Source organism: Hemibagrus wyckioides, linkage group LG06 (genome assembly GCF_019097595.1).
Source record: "Hemibagrus wyckioides isolate EC202008001 linkage group LG06, SWU_Hwy_1.0, whole genome shotgun sequence".
Taxonomy (NCBI): domain Eukaryota; kingdom Metazoa; phylum Chordata; class Actinopteri; order Siluriformes; family Bagridae; genus Hemibagrus; species Hemibagrus wyckioides.
Genome location: NC_080715.1, coordinates 15,932,068 through 15,946,338, shown reverse-complemented (window position 1 = coordinate 15,946,338; position 14,271 = coordinate 15,932,068). Strand labels below are relative to the sequence as shown.

Below are 14,271 nucleotides of genomic sequence, written 5' to 3'. Positions count from 1 at the left end.
TGTCTGTCTGTCTGTCTGTCTGTCCATCTAAGCACCCACCCTTCTATCTATCTATCTATCTATCTATCTATCTATCTATCTATCTATCTATCTATCTATCTATCTATCTATCTAGCTATCTTGAGCTCACAATGGTAAGATGTTAATACCAACACTCTCACAGAATGGACCATAAACTCACATCGGTCGAATGTAATTTGAGAGCATTACTGCATACATAACAATGACATTATGAAGTTACTTTTGCTACAAATCCCAACAGCAACCACAGCGTGCTTCACAAAGATCGAGTTAGGAGTCAGTTTACCAAACATCATGAAAATGGTTTCCTGCTATGTGTAATTATGTCAGTCAGTGAACACTATGTGTGCTATCGAAACAGACATATGTCTAATCAGTTCAGTTCTTAATCATAACTGAAAACATAAATGTCACATTTGCTACAATGAGCTAACAGAGGTCAGTCATGTCAAGAGCTATGAGGAGGTTCATGTTTAAATGCCAGAAGTGACTTCCTATTATATACTGTGTGAAGTTTGACTATTGTTGTGTGTTTCCATAATAGATTAGCTCACAGTTAGTAGGAGGGGTGTGTGTTTATTTCAGCTTACTACAGCTGGTATGATAGATTGAGCTCATTTCGACTGAGACTATTGTTACTGAGTACTCCTAAATAGTTCATAAAGTAAGTTGAAAAACTTTTGAAATAAAATAGAACAAAATTAGTAGAATTCTACTAATTTTGAACAGCATGTCAAGCTACTGAACAGCATGTCGAACTATTTGTTATGAATAAAGACATATGTCATTTTCACTGGTTGTATTTATAATTTCTATGGCTTAAATGATCTATTAAATGAATTTCAAATGTTAAAACATTGGAGTCAGAAAGAAATCGTTAGACGCAATCATCTTCTTAAATTAGAACAGAATAACCAGTCTTTAATATATACAGCTTTACTTGTGATTGAGAGAAGTGCAAAATGATCTCACGTAAGTGCCTGAATGAAGTTATCAGCTATAAATACATACCATATCTTTACCAACAACTAGAAAGTTCTCACATATCATTGGAACAGTGTTATATAGACAGATTGTGTGCTGTATTCAGATTAAGTACAATGAAATGAAATGAAATGAAATGAAACAACCTTTATTTGTCACATATACATTACAGCACAGTGAAATTCTTTCTTCGCATATCCCATCCTTGGAGGTTGGGGTCAGAGCGCAGGGTCAGCCATGATACGGCGCCCCTGGAGCAGAGAGGGTTAAGGGCCTTGCTCAAGGGCCCAACAGTGGCAACTTGGCGGTGCTGGGGCTTGAACCCCTGATCTTCCGGTCAACGACCCAGAGCCTTAACCACTTGAGTTGTGTGTTGGGCAGAAAGAGTGTGGCAAATTCAGAACTCTGGCTGTCCTTTAATATTGTTATTGTTTTAGTCCTGCTCTTTTTGCATTTTTTATACTTTGCAATGTCAAGCTTGTTTCCTTTGCTGTTTTTAAATACAGAGATTCTTTGTTCTGGATAATGGGATCTTGAAGTACTCCAAGTCCCCCATAGATGTAAGTACAATGACAAATGCAATTTGTATTAGTTCAGCTGAATAATTTTTTTTCAGGGCATAAGTCAATTTCTGCTTGTCTGTGTCAGATTCAGAAAGGAAAGCTGCATGGCAGTATAGATGTCGGCCTGTCTGTCATGTCCATAAAGAAAAGAGCCCGGCGCATAGACCTGGATACAGAGGAGCACATTTACCATCTCAAGGTGAGAGACTGAGAGGGAGAAGATAATGTCATTGGAGTAGGGAAGAAACCTGTTTGCTTGTTTGCAGTAACCAAGTGAGCAGCAACCCAGACAGACAGATGCTGGAGACATGTGCTGTCTGTCTCGTCACTGTCCTCTGTGTGTGTGTATAGGTGAAGTCTCCGGATGTGTTTGATGCCTGGGTGTGTAAGCTGCGTCACCACCGTCTGTACAGACAGAATGAGATTGTGCGTTCGCCTCGTGATGCCAGCTTGCGTACCTTCCCTCCTCCTGCCAGCATAGACTCACCCCAGACAACCCCTGCTTCTGCTCATGAACCGAAGGTGAAATCTCTCATACATACTCTTTAGATTTGTATATGTGTAGTTAGACACATAAACTGTCCTCTAGCAGTGGTCTTTGTGACACACTCATTATGACTAGTAATGACTCTTCAGAACACACACAGCTCTACATTTTTCCTGTACTGCCTGTACTTTCACTGAGGAGATAAACCAAGAACAGGCAGATATTGTACCATAGACCATAGAGTTCTGTAACAGAAACTTTTTTTGTTTTCTCATATTCTTGACCCACACTATGATTAGTTGTGACTTTTCTTTTAACTATTGTGAGCTGTTCTTCATTACTGATGACCTAACAGTTCTGCACTATTTTCTTCCATAATTGCATTTAATAATATAATATAATATAATATAATATAATATAATATAATATAATATAATATAATATAATATAATATAATATAATATATAATTTAATATTATATGTATTATATTATATGTATAATAATAAATTGTTCAATATGTTTTCAGCCTAAGAAACTGCTGAAGATGGTAAACATGCTAATGGTCACTAAACCTTTATAGTGATATTTTTGTTTACAAAAAATTAAATGATCTATAAATATACATGAATATGCAGTTTGTCCACTAGGGAAATTCCAAGAATGTCTCTGTGATGAACGGAAAATTTTCGAACATACTGCACAATTTTTCAAATGAAGGTCAAACGATTTATTTGGAATCAGCCGTACAAGAGGGGGTGGTGTCATACTAATTACATCGGGTTGGTTAAAACCACTAGATTTGGAGAATGGTGGCTCTCCGCATGAATCTGTCTGCCAATTTCGGCTTGTTCATTTTGCAAATGAATCAAGATAGGAACATGGGCTGAATTTTGTGTATGTGTGTGTACATGTCCTCTCAGCAGCAGGTGAAGCCCAGCTCTTTGCCCTGGCAGCCATCTGTGCCCTGCACCACCAGCCTGCCTCCGTCCTACAGCAATGGCCAGAGCAAAGTGGCAGCATGGCTACAGGAGTCAGAGGAGATGGACAAATGTGCCGAGGGTATAACACACACACACACACACACACACATATACACATACACTTTCTCTTTTTGTCTCAATCATCTGCATTTCTCTTCCCTGTAGTTAATGATGATGTTTTTCAGGCGATGTGAATAACCCGGGTGGTTGCAGTAGTATTGTTTTTAATAGGATTAAACCACAGTTTATTCACTAGAATCTGCTCCTATTCAGAGTGGAGTTAATGGATACCCAGTGAGCATAAGCTTTGGTTTGCTTTGTCGTAATTCGGGATACAGCTTTCTGCATGTAAATCTAAGAATCTTGTACTGATTGAGCATAAACTGATTTTAACCAGCACAGGTGAATTCTAGCTTCTGTGACAACTTTTTGTGATAAAGTTAAACAATTGCTTGTTCAAATCTGTTATATTTACACTCTCTATATGTGTTTTTCTTGCAAACAACCATTGCAGTTTAATTTACAGTTTATTTAGTATGATTAAGCAAGGTGTATGAATAAAGATATCCTAGTACCACACTTAACTCAAAGTCTTTACTTCCCTGCAAGGAAATATATTTATACTTATGGATAGATGGATGAACGGACAGACGGACGGACGGACGGACGGACGGACGGACGGACGGATAGATAGATAGATAGATAGATAGATAGATAGATAGATAGATAGATAGATAGATAGATAGATAGATAGATAGAATAATTCTTATATTCTTAATGCTTATTCATGCCAAATGTAAACAAAGCAAAAACAAAGCAGCTTATAAATTTAGCTTATTTATTTTATCACCTGGGACCATCACAATTACGGCAGGTCTAGGTTTGTGCAATATGTAGAAATTGGTCTTTAGCAATTCCGAAGTAAGTAAAAGTAAGTAAAAAAACAAACAATAAAACAGTGTGTTGGTGTGTGTTTCAGAACTTGCCCACTGTCAGTCTAGTTTGATGGAGCTGAGTCGGTTACTGCAAAGTTTGGAGATCTTACAGAGAACACAGTCAGCACCGAGCTTCACAGATATGCAGGTAATGCATGTACATACACAAAACACACACACACACACACAGCTAAAGTGTTGCAGGTTTGGCAGTCAGTGCAAACAGATACAATATTTCTTTTACATTTCCAGGTGGAAGTACAGGTGAATGTGTGCATTTGAATGTGTGTGTGTGTGTGTGTGTGTGAAATCCTTTCAAACCACCACTTAACCTGGTGCCTCCATTTTTAAAACTTAGAAACTGTAAATAACAAACCATTAAAAATGGATTTTAATTACAAACACACAGAGCACAATCATGGCTAGACTTTCATTTCATTCCCTCAGTGCCTCATCATATAGATGCTGGATCTGTCATCCATTCATATACATTCAGTGGCTCTCCCTGTTTCATCATAGATACACCACTGGTCTCAATGACTGCCTTATTGTTTTGTTTTCTTTATAATCACATGCTGTGTAACTGTGTTATAATAACTGTGTATAAATGTGTTATAACTGCATTTGTGTGTTTTAGAAATCATTATCATAAAACAAAAACGCCTTAAACTCGCATTCACACTAGCAAGTGACTAGAGTGTGTAGGGCTATTATTATTATTATTATTATTATTATTATTATTATTATTATTATTATTATTATTATTATTATTATTATTGTATTAGCTGTGGATGTGCATGATCAATGATAGTAGCCAAATCATAAACCAGCTACTTTATACATTTTGCATACAGTACCACTGTGTTACTTTTGTGTAAAATGTGTTTTAGCGTTGAAATAATACCCAGGAACCGAAACATTTTTTTTCCCCCTAATTGCTTGTCAAACACACTTAAATTGGAATTCAATTCCGGCTGGAAATTGTGAGAGAAGAGAACTGGACCAGAAAAAAAAAACTCACTGTAGGTTTTGGTCTGAGTAATTTATTTCGGCCAATCATTAGGATTTATTGCTTTACCACATCATTGCTAATTTCTATAACATTACTTGTTGCTGGCTTGCTTGTCACTGATGCTGGAATTGCAGCTCCATTTCTCCAGCTCAGCTGTTGCTTAGTCGCTTGCTAATGTGGATGTTGGGATTCCGTCTTCCTTCTGTTTTACTTTACAATACAGATCAGCAGAAAATTGCAAAAGAGGGATGAGTTTGTTGCATTGTTGCAACAAATATGCCTAAACAGCACTGCATGTGTTTATATTTATTTGTTATCAGTTCATAACTTTCGGATGCAACCCAGTACAGTATCATTTTAATGCCTGACTCACATGGTTTCATTACACTGAAAACCTCACTCCAGAATGTATGTAATATATGCATTTTATTTTGTCATTTGCGTGCCATTATATCTAACAGCTGTTGTGTCTAATAAAAATCTCATTTGCTTTTTAGTTCTTAAGGTGCTACATTTATGTGCTATTAACTCACTCCCATCTGTGTGTTTGTGTGCATGCGTGGATGGATGGATTGATGGATGTGTGTGTGTGTGTGTAACTTAGAGTAATTGTGTAGATTTATCAAAGAAAGACAAGCGAGTCAGCAGAAGATGGAGAACAAAAAGTGTCAGCAAAGACACAAAAGTGCAACTGCAGGTACATTGTCTCTCTTGCTCTAATTACCAATGAATTACTTGGTTTGCTATTTGTCTTCTCTTTTCTTTTGTAATCTATTTAGCTGTTTTCCACCACGAGCCACGTACAATTGGCGTAATTGTAATCACGGCTTCGCAGTAACTGATAACCTCCATTACCGCTGTTTACTGGTGTGGTAAAGAAAGACATTTCATTCACCTTATGCTGGAACATACCCACTCTTCCTCTCTCACCCACACTCAAGCAGAGAGAGGATCAACATGGAATAATAATTAAAAGGTTTTGCATTCTCAGTCAGTGTATCTACCTAAAAGCTTCTGATCTGTTTTCACTCCACACTCAGATGAAAAAGGCAGATTCACTGCTGGACTGGAGCCGTGGACTCATGACTCATGTATGTGACATGATGACTATCGCGTTCATGTTGTTTTAACAGAGTGGAGTCCCACACATCACTGCTGCCAGAGCAACCCAATCTGAGAGATTACTGTTGGTCTAGGTGATACAAAATATGTCAATCTGCTATATGCAATCAAATGTATCTTTCTAATTAAAAAACAATCTAAAATATGAGTGATCATAAAATGTAATTCATACATTCATCTTCAGTAAGCACTTTATCCTGGTCAGGGCTAAAGTGGACATGGAAACTACTCCACTCAGTCAGTAACCCAATTTCAGGATCGACCCTTAAGAGTCCAAAATAACAGTGCTGAATAATGCTCTAAAAATAAAATGTTTTTAGTTATTCTATTATTAGATAGGCAGGTTATTCATTTGATCATGTGTGTAGGCAGGATGGTGGTACATGCAGCTCTCCAGCACTGATGACATAAGGTGAACTTTAAGGTGCATGTCTGTTTACTTACTTTCTACAGCATAAGGTTCAAATTCTATTCAAATGCTAATAATGATAATATTCATCCATATTTATTTGAGGTATTTACATTCACGTCTACCAAAACCTGAGATCTCTCCTGAGATCCTTTACTCAAATACATCACAGTTTCTGGTGTTCTGCTTCTTCCCAGTTTGACTCAGTGGACGGCTGAACAGCACTAAAGGGGAAGCAGTTATTGTTCTAAGGCAGGGGTAATTACCTATAACTTGTGAAAATAATAATTTAATAATTGTTTACAAAGGAATGGATAAGCAGCTCAAATGACAGCAGTTACTTTTAATGTTTAACCATTAATTACACTATGTAGCACGATTTTTGTTCCTGGGTAGAGAATGACATTTTCCAATTACTCTTGATGGAAAATGATTAAAAAAAATAGTCATTAAGCCCCTTGAAGTTTGGGTTTGGGCTTTTAAGAGAATGAAAATCTCAAAATTAGCCCAAAAATAAACTGCACAAAACTAACCCAAATGTTCATGGCTAAGATAGGTTTTTTTCTCTTTAATTGGGTTACAAAGAATGGGGAAATAACACTTATTTCCCAGGAACAAGAAAAAAGTAATGTTTACATCTTTGTCTAGTATATTTGTCCTTCTTTTCAACTTTTTCTTTTTTAAACATGCCATGTAGTCGGTTTTGCTAATCAGACCACGTAGGGTTAAAAAAGAGAAAGAAAAATCTGTGAAAAAACACCCTTTTCTGAGCTAAAGTCTCTAGTTCTGTAGCTTGTGTCTGGACTGAGGAGCTGCCTTCACCTAAATTATTTACTTCAGATGCATGCGATTAGATAAAGCTGAGGACCTGCTAAACACAGGACCTGTTACAGGTGCCACAATGGTTCATGTTTACAAAACTAGAGTATAGACTATTAACTAGACTATTAATTTATTTATTTTCATATAGTATTTTCTTTTAAACATTTTGGTTTATTGAATTATTTTGCTGGGTCATGGTCTGGACTCCAGTCCACTAGTTGATGACCCCTGTTCTAAGCCTTTCCAAAAAATTTTTTTAAAAATTAAGGTTCTACTTCATCTGAATTGGATAATTTACTTCAATTTCACACTGTGCTCAAGGCTTTACCAGAGACATCTGTGCCTTATTTAGACTGTAGTGTATGATGCCTGTGTGAATTTTATTCAAGTCCATATGTATTGGAATGAGGGTTTTGTCTCAGGGTGTGTAAGACTGTTAATCTATATCCTGTTTAAATGTTCAGGATGGCTAAGGAAAAAGCTTATAGATTGAAAGTTTCTCTATGGTTTTCTAAGGTTTTCATTCCTGATTCAGAATGAAGCTTTTATCGTGCATGATTCTGGGATTTGTTTTCTTTCCTTATATTCGGGAAAGAATGCATGACTTACTTTCTCCTAATGTGTGTTTTTGTGTTTTGCAGGTACCGCTGAGCACAAGTATGTCACAAATGCGTCTTCATGCCTCCAACCCGAATCTATGCGCAGAGCTGGTTGATTACCAAACCCCAGTCACCCGTCTGACTGATGGCATTGAGTGTGCCAGTGATTACATCAAACTGCAAGAGGACTTCTGCATTATCGCTCAGAAAGGTAGCATTCACTCAAATTCCAAAACATTATTAGCTCACAGTTGTGGGCTTCTTGTTGCGTGACCTAAATGATGAAACAGGATATTGCTTTTGTAAAGGAACGACTCTTTTTCGTGTTGTAGTGCACTCACTGCTGAAGTCTGCCTTCAACACTGTTGCCATTGAGAAGGAGAAGATCAAGCAGGTGCTGACAGAGCAGGAGCTCTCCAGCCAATCAGCTCAGATCATGACCCTAAGACACTCTCTATCACAGGTCAGTCCTGATTTCCTCATTCTAATTATATAAATATTATCTTTAATCCAGCCATGCATCGATAAATAGGTTAATAAGCCTGGAAGTGACATTTTACAGTCTGATTAAATTAAATAAAATGAACCTAGCAGGGATTCATTTCCTTTGTCATTTTTTGACTTGGATTTTATTGTAATTATATAATATTTAATATTTACTTGAGACAGGTTATATTGCAGGTTATACTGCAGTTTGTTTAAAGATGATTGTATATTGGTGTCAGGGGCATATGGCTGGATGCTGGACCTCCTAGGGATTTTAGCAAAAGGTTTTTTGTTTTTTTTGCAAACAGCCATTGTGTTTTAGCAGAAGTCTCAGAAAGGCCACAGAAACACCAAAACATTGAAACTGTCTATCCCTCTTCTTTGTTTGTTAAGCCCCTGGATCATCTTTATATTTGTTGTTGGTTTACACTGTTGTATTGTTTAGGCACTGTCCCAGAACGCAGAGCTGAAGACTCGACTGAATCGTATCCACTCAGAGTCTGTGCTGTCAGAGCAGGTGGTCAGTGTTAACATCATCAGCAGTCCTGATGAGGTACAAACACTCTGCTCTCACCTCATCACCATAAACTTCAGTTCACTGAACATGAACCTGAGCCTTAATCGAACTACAGATTAAATCAACTTCATCTTTTAAATCATCTGTTAACTCTGTTCTACTTTCTATGATTCTTATGATTTCTATGATTTCACTTCTGATCTGAAATTTATTTGCTAATAATTTTAGACGTCTGGGAATATTTGTGTGTTTCATGTGAATTTGTGTCTAACAGGCAAATGAACAGCTCCATGTAGGGATACCTCTCACTCAGCAGGCCTCCAATGAGAGCAGACTCTCCATGTCAGAATCCGTCTCTGAGTTCTTTGATGCTCAGGAAGTGCTGCTTTCTGCCAGCTCGTCTGAGAACGAGGTAGGAGAGGATGGAGTGGAGTAAATTGATGGGTTGGAGAAGGTGATAGCGAGAGGATTGGTTGAAAAGGAAAGGACAAATTGGTTAAGGGTAGAGAATGGCTTAGATTAAACAAAGGCTGGGTTTGAGAAGGGTATAGATGAGTATAGATGGGACGAGGTAAGAGGATGGTCGAGATTAGGCAAGAGTATGAATGGGGTAAAGTAAGAGTACTGATGGAATAGAGTGAGAATAGAGAGAGAGGGAAGTAGTACATGGTGCTCTTTAAGTGCTCTGGATTTATTGATTAGGTCACTATCAGGAGTTTAAAAATGCTGCATTGAGTTACTCAGTACTGCAGAGTGCCAGTACAACCGACCTGGTACATACACACGCACACATACACACACTGCAAAAGCTCAATTAGTCAGCACTACAGAGAGAATGAGTCAGTATGCAGTAGTCAGTTCAAAATGGTAAGTGAATAACTTAAACCAGTCCCTCCCTCGTCTCCTGCTCTCTTTCCCTTCCCGCAGGGCTCTGATGATGAGTCTTACGTCAGTGATGTGAGTGATAACATTTCAGAGGACAACGCCAGCGTTACAGATAACGTTTCCCGACAAAGTAAGCTCTACCCTTGCCTTGTCTGCCTCTTTTTTCCCCTCTCTGTCTCTTATCCTTGACCCAAAGCACTCATGTCCATTAGAGAAAGTAGCTAATACGATCTAAGGGCAATCTTTTGTACTGCCTTCTAACACACACCCACATGCCCATGTATATTTAATTCAAGAAGCTGTTTTGTTCTAGCTTGGTGCTTACTCCGTGAATGCTGTAATATTGGCTGTGAGCAGTGCTGCTATTTTATGCAGCTAATCCAATCTCGAAACACTGATAAATCATTCATAACTTTACAATTCTAATCTAATTATGTATCTTTTATTAGACAGGTGCCATCCAGAGACTATCCAGTAAAGCAACATTAAAAGAGGCCTCCCCTACACTCTATTCACTGAAACTACTTTTTTACTGAAAGATGTTTTTCTGAAAAGTGTATTACAGAACTTTCTTCACCTTGTGGAAATTAAAACTGTAAAAATGATGGGAAAACTGATATCATAATATATGGCGTTTGCCTAAATTCTGCTGTTCCTCAAGCATGACAGGATAATCTCTGCCTCTCTGGAAGATAGGCCCTCACGGACAGATTGTGAATCCACTCTCAGGCTGCAGTGCAATGTAATATAAAATATCTATTTGGACGAGAAAGATCAGAGCCTGAAGAAGGGAACCATTGGCTTTGAGGTGTAATGCCATATCTTCTACTATATCATTTATTACCTCCAATAATCGCTCTGTTATGAAGGAACAAATTTACTGTGAATTGAATCCCTGCTGTTGGAACAGCCTTCCAGCTGAGCAGAATGAAAATATAAGCCTTCTAGTGTCTTTGTATATTTGTAATATATTCAGTAGATTTGCATTAAAATGTAGACCCCATTAACATAATGCAAAGACATGTGATCTATATCTGGATATCAGTGTTTGGATACGACTTGGTATTTATATCTATTCTTCTTGTTTGTTTTCTGAATGAATGAAATGGTTAGATTGCATTTCACACTTGATAAGCATATAGAGTGGGGAACATCACCCAGTTGGACGCAGTCGGATTTCTATAATCAGAGGTTTTTTTATTTTACTTACTTTTCCTATGCCATGGAAAGGGTTATGTTTCAGAGTCATTTATGTGTGATAGATGGAATAGCTTGATTCTGTCATATGTTGTGGGCAGGTTGTGCTGTGAAGGGATCTGGTTACATTTTGATTACAGGATATTCCTTATGCGTCTGCATCTGTAGTTTATCTTGATCAGATAACTAACAACCATGCTCAGCTGTAAATCAAACATTATTCTCATAACCATTACTCCCTGTGCTTCATCCCCACAGTGCCGAACGGAGATGTGGCCGGGGGCGTGTTTCGAAATGGGAGGCGTACATGTCTGCCTGCTCCGTCTCCTGACATCTCTAACATTAACCTGTGGAATATCCTAAGGAACAACATCGGTAAAGACCTGTCCAAGGTGGCCATGCCTGTGGAGCTGAATGAGCCTCTTAACACTCTGCAGCACATGTGTGAGGAGCTGGAGTACACCGAGCTGCTAGACAAAGCAGCTGAGACTGATGACATCTATGAACGCATGGTGAGTTCGAGAAAGCATTTTATCATTTTTAAAATATTTTAGAGGACCTTGTGATTGTAATCACAAGTGAAATTTTCTTGCAATGTTAAGCTCAGTATATTCCATGTCTGTAAGACTTCCTGAAAGAAAATGTAATTTCACTATAGGCTAATTTTACCTCATTTAACATTTTAAATAGTCATTCACTGCACTCTGTATTCTGAGTAATTTAACTCAGTAATTCTGCAATTTAAGTTCGAAAGTTTGATCATTGGTATATATATATATATATATATATATATATATATATAAAGAAATTTCTCTGTATTCACAGGGATGCGCATGATTAACTTGAATTTCTGAACTGAACTTCATTTAGATTATTAAACTTCCCAGTAGCTTACTCCTCCAAAGGTGCCAGATTGAGTGTAGCTCTTGTGACAGGAGTTACAATCCTTTAAGACTCAAAAAAAAAAAAAAAATCTGGGGATAAATAAAGATGACATAATGAACATAAAGTGACAATGATACTCCAATCTGAGGTAATAAAATGATAATATGCGCATTGTATTTTTAATGTATTCATTATGCTCTTTGGAGTTTTAGAATAAATGAAATGTGGTTCACTTTTCTTCTATAACGAATACAGGCTCATGTGCTGAGGCTGCAGTCCCATAAAGTGGACCTAGGTGTGTTTCTAATTGTCCCATAATTAAATCAACGTATCATACAGTGGCTCTCGACTTAGTTCTGCTCCACACTCAAGCTGAAATGGGTTTAAATTCCGTTTAGAAGTGTGTATAACTGATACTTGCCTCTGTTTTCTGCAGACTCTGCCCTGTGTGTGTAACTGTTTGAATAGAGATTAATAATGCACTTTCATTATTGACTCCTCATTACACTTGCCTAACTCAAATCAGTATGGCCCTGGAGGTGTACAATTTGATAGAATGAGTAATGTCCAACAGAAAACTATCCCACAAATGCAAATTGTATAGAATTGTTGAACCTAGCATAAAATAAGGACAAGGAAAAGCTGCACCCTTTCTACAGCACTAGGAAGCTGTAGCAGTGTGATGAGAGAGGAGACCATATCTCTCCCGCATAAGCATATACACATAGCAGAACAATGTCACCTATGGAGGAACGAATATTGCCCACAGCAGTGTGTGTGTGTGTGTGTGTGTGTGTGTGTGTGTGCATGTTCAGGGACTTAATGTTCTCTGAAATATCTTCTAGCCTCATTAAGGTTTCTCAGCTTCATTTTAGCCTCATTTTAGCTTCTGTGGCCCTCACACACACACACACACACACACTGAATCGCTTTACATGCTGTGTCCTTTAAGGTGACATTTCGGTTAAGGCTTTAGATTCATGTCAGAATTCCACCAGCTTCAGGATTCTCCTCAGAGATCTCACCATGATCTAGAGCTTGTTTGATTTCTAAAGTGGGTTTTTCTTTCCTTGAACCTTTCTCTAGTCATTCAGTCAAGTATGCTTCTCAGCACTAATTTCCTTTAATGATTTGCTTAGCTGGGTCTGGTGTGTATATCCTGCTAATGTGTGTGTAGGCGCTGGTAGCTGCGTTTGCTGTCTCAGCGTACTCCTCCACATACTACCGCGCAGGCAGTAAGCCCTTTAACCCCATCCTGGGAGAGACGTACGAATGTATCCGAGAAGACAAGGGTTTCTGCTTCTTTTCTGAACAGGTAAGTGCAATCTTCAGCTTTTGCTTTTTTACTCCTTTCCCACAGCCTACATAGTTAAACAGTCCACATTAACACAGCTGACAAATGTGCAAGCAGCAGATCACAGTGATGTAAAGTAGATCGTTTAGAACCAGTGTCAAATTCACTGAGAGAAATACGCTGCTGTAACAGCTCTACTGTTATTATGTAATGTCTCTTAGTGTAGCTGTGTGGTTTTGTGAACACACACACACGCTTGTGCAAGGCCATAAAAAGCTCCTGTCCTCTGGTAAAGAATCTCCTCTGCATAATTGCAGAGGACCTTTTGTCAGCAGACTTCAGCCCTCTGACTCTGTGAGTGTGTATGTGTGTGTGTAAACTCACTCGTCCATTTTATTGCACATTTAGGCAGTCATTGTGATAATCAGCCAATCATGCGGCATTAACACAACACAGATAACACATCATGGAGGTGGAAGTAACTGTTAAAGAATTACAATCGCTTTGGGGTTTGGGTAACCCTTGTTGCCTCACTACTGAGTGCAGAAGGAGATCAGGAAGGATATAGAAAATACTGAATGAAAGCTGAATATCTGAACTTCTCTGCGAACGTATGGCAATCAAATTCACCAGTATATTTATTTTGTGTTCTCACACTGATTTATTCATTATGAATACATTGGAACTATTTTCATTAAAGACCAGAATTTGCTAGATAGTTTTAGTTCTCTCTTAACAGATTCAGCAATATTTTTGCTTAATGTAAAATATTCATAAGGAAGGATCATAAAAGACCCAGAACACCTGAGTCAGTTTCTCCTCAGGCTCATTTGTATATGTTTTCTGTGTTCAGGTTAGCCACCACCCCCCAGTCTCTGCCTGCCACTGTGAGTCCAAAAACTTCACCTTCTGGCAAGGTAAGACTGAATTATTCATTTGCCTGTTTACGCTGTTCACTGGCCAGATAGTTTAGTTGTATCATAAACTAGAAACTGAATAATCATCTGTGCTCACAGTAAATTAGTAGAGTAAACCTCAGGTTCCAGGTTTCTGTTTGCTTTTCCAAGATAAA

General features: G+C 38.0%; 1 protein-coding gene across 6 annotated transcripts in view; it reads left to right on the top strand.

The window, feature by feature from the left end:
- osbpl6 (oxysterol binding protein-like 6) overlaps positions 1-14,271 on the top strand; it is a 60,982-nt gene that overhangs the window by 24,615 nt on the left and 22,096 nt on the right. For 2 of the 6 annotated variants that reach the window (XM_058390824.1, XM_058390827.1), the window contains exons 4-17: positions 1,512-1,565; positions 1,654-1,767; positions 1,920-2,090; positions 2,980-3,115; positions 4,016-4,119; positions 5,588-5,680; positions 7,978-8,146; positions 8,268-8,398; positions 8,867-8,974; positions 9,213-9,350; positions 9,866-9,953; positions 11,279-11,532; positions 13,083-13,220; positions 14,053-14,116. In XM_058390824.1, the coding sequence (XP_058246807.1) occupies positions 1,512-1,565; positions 1,654-1,767; positions 1,920-2,090; positions 2,980-3,115; positions 4,016-4,119; positions 5,588-5,680; positions 7,978-8,146; positions 8,268-8,398; positions 8,867-8,974; positions 9,213-9,350; positions 9,866-9,953; positions 11,279-11,532; positions 13,083-13,220; positions 14,053-14,116 (1,762 nt within the window). Of the gene's footprint in view, positions 1-1,511; positions 1,566-1,653; positions 1,768-1,919; positions 2,091-2,976; positions 3,116-4,015; positions 4,120-5,587; positions 5,681-7,977; positions 8,147-8,267; positions 8,399-8,866; positions 8,975-9,212; positions 9,351-9,865; positions 9,954-11,278; positions 11,533-13,082; positions 13,221-14,052; positions 14,117-14,271 lie in introns of all 6 variants that reach the window. The other 4 variants (XM_058390823.1, XM_058390826.1, XM_058390825.1 and 1 more) reach the window with 2 other exon arrangements.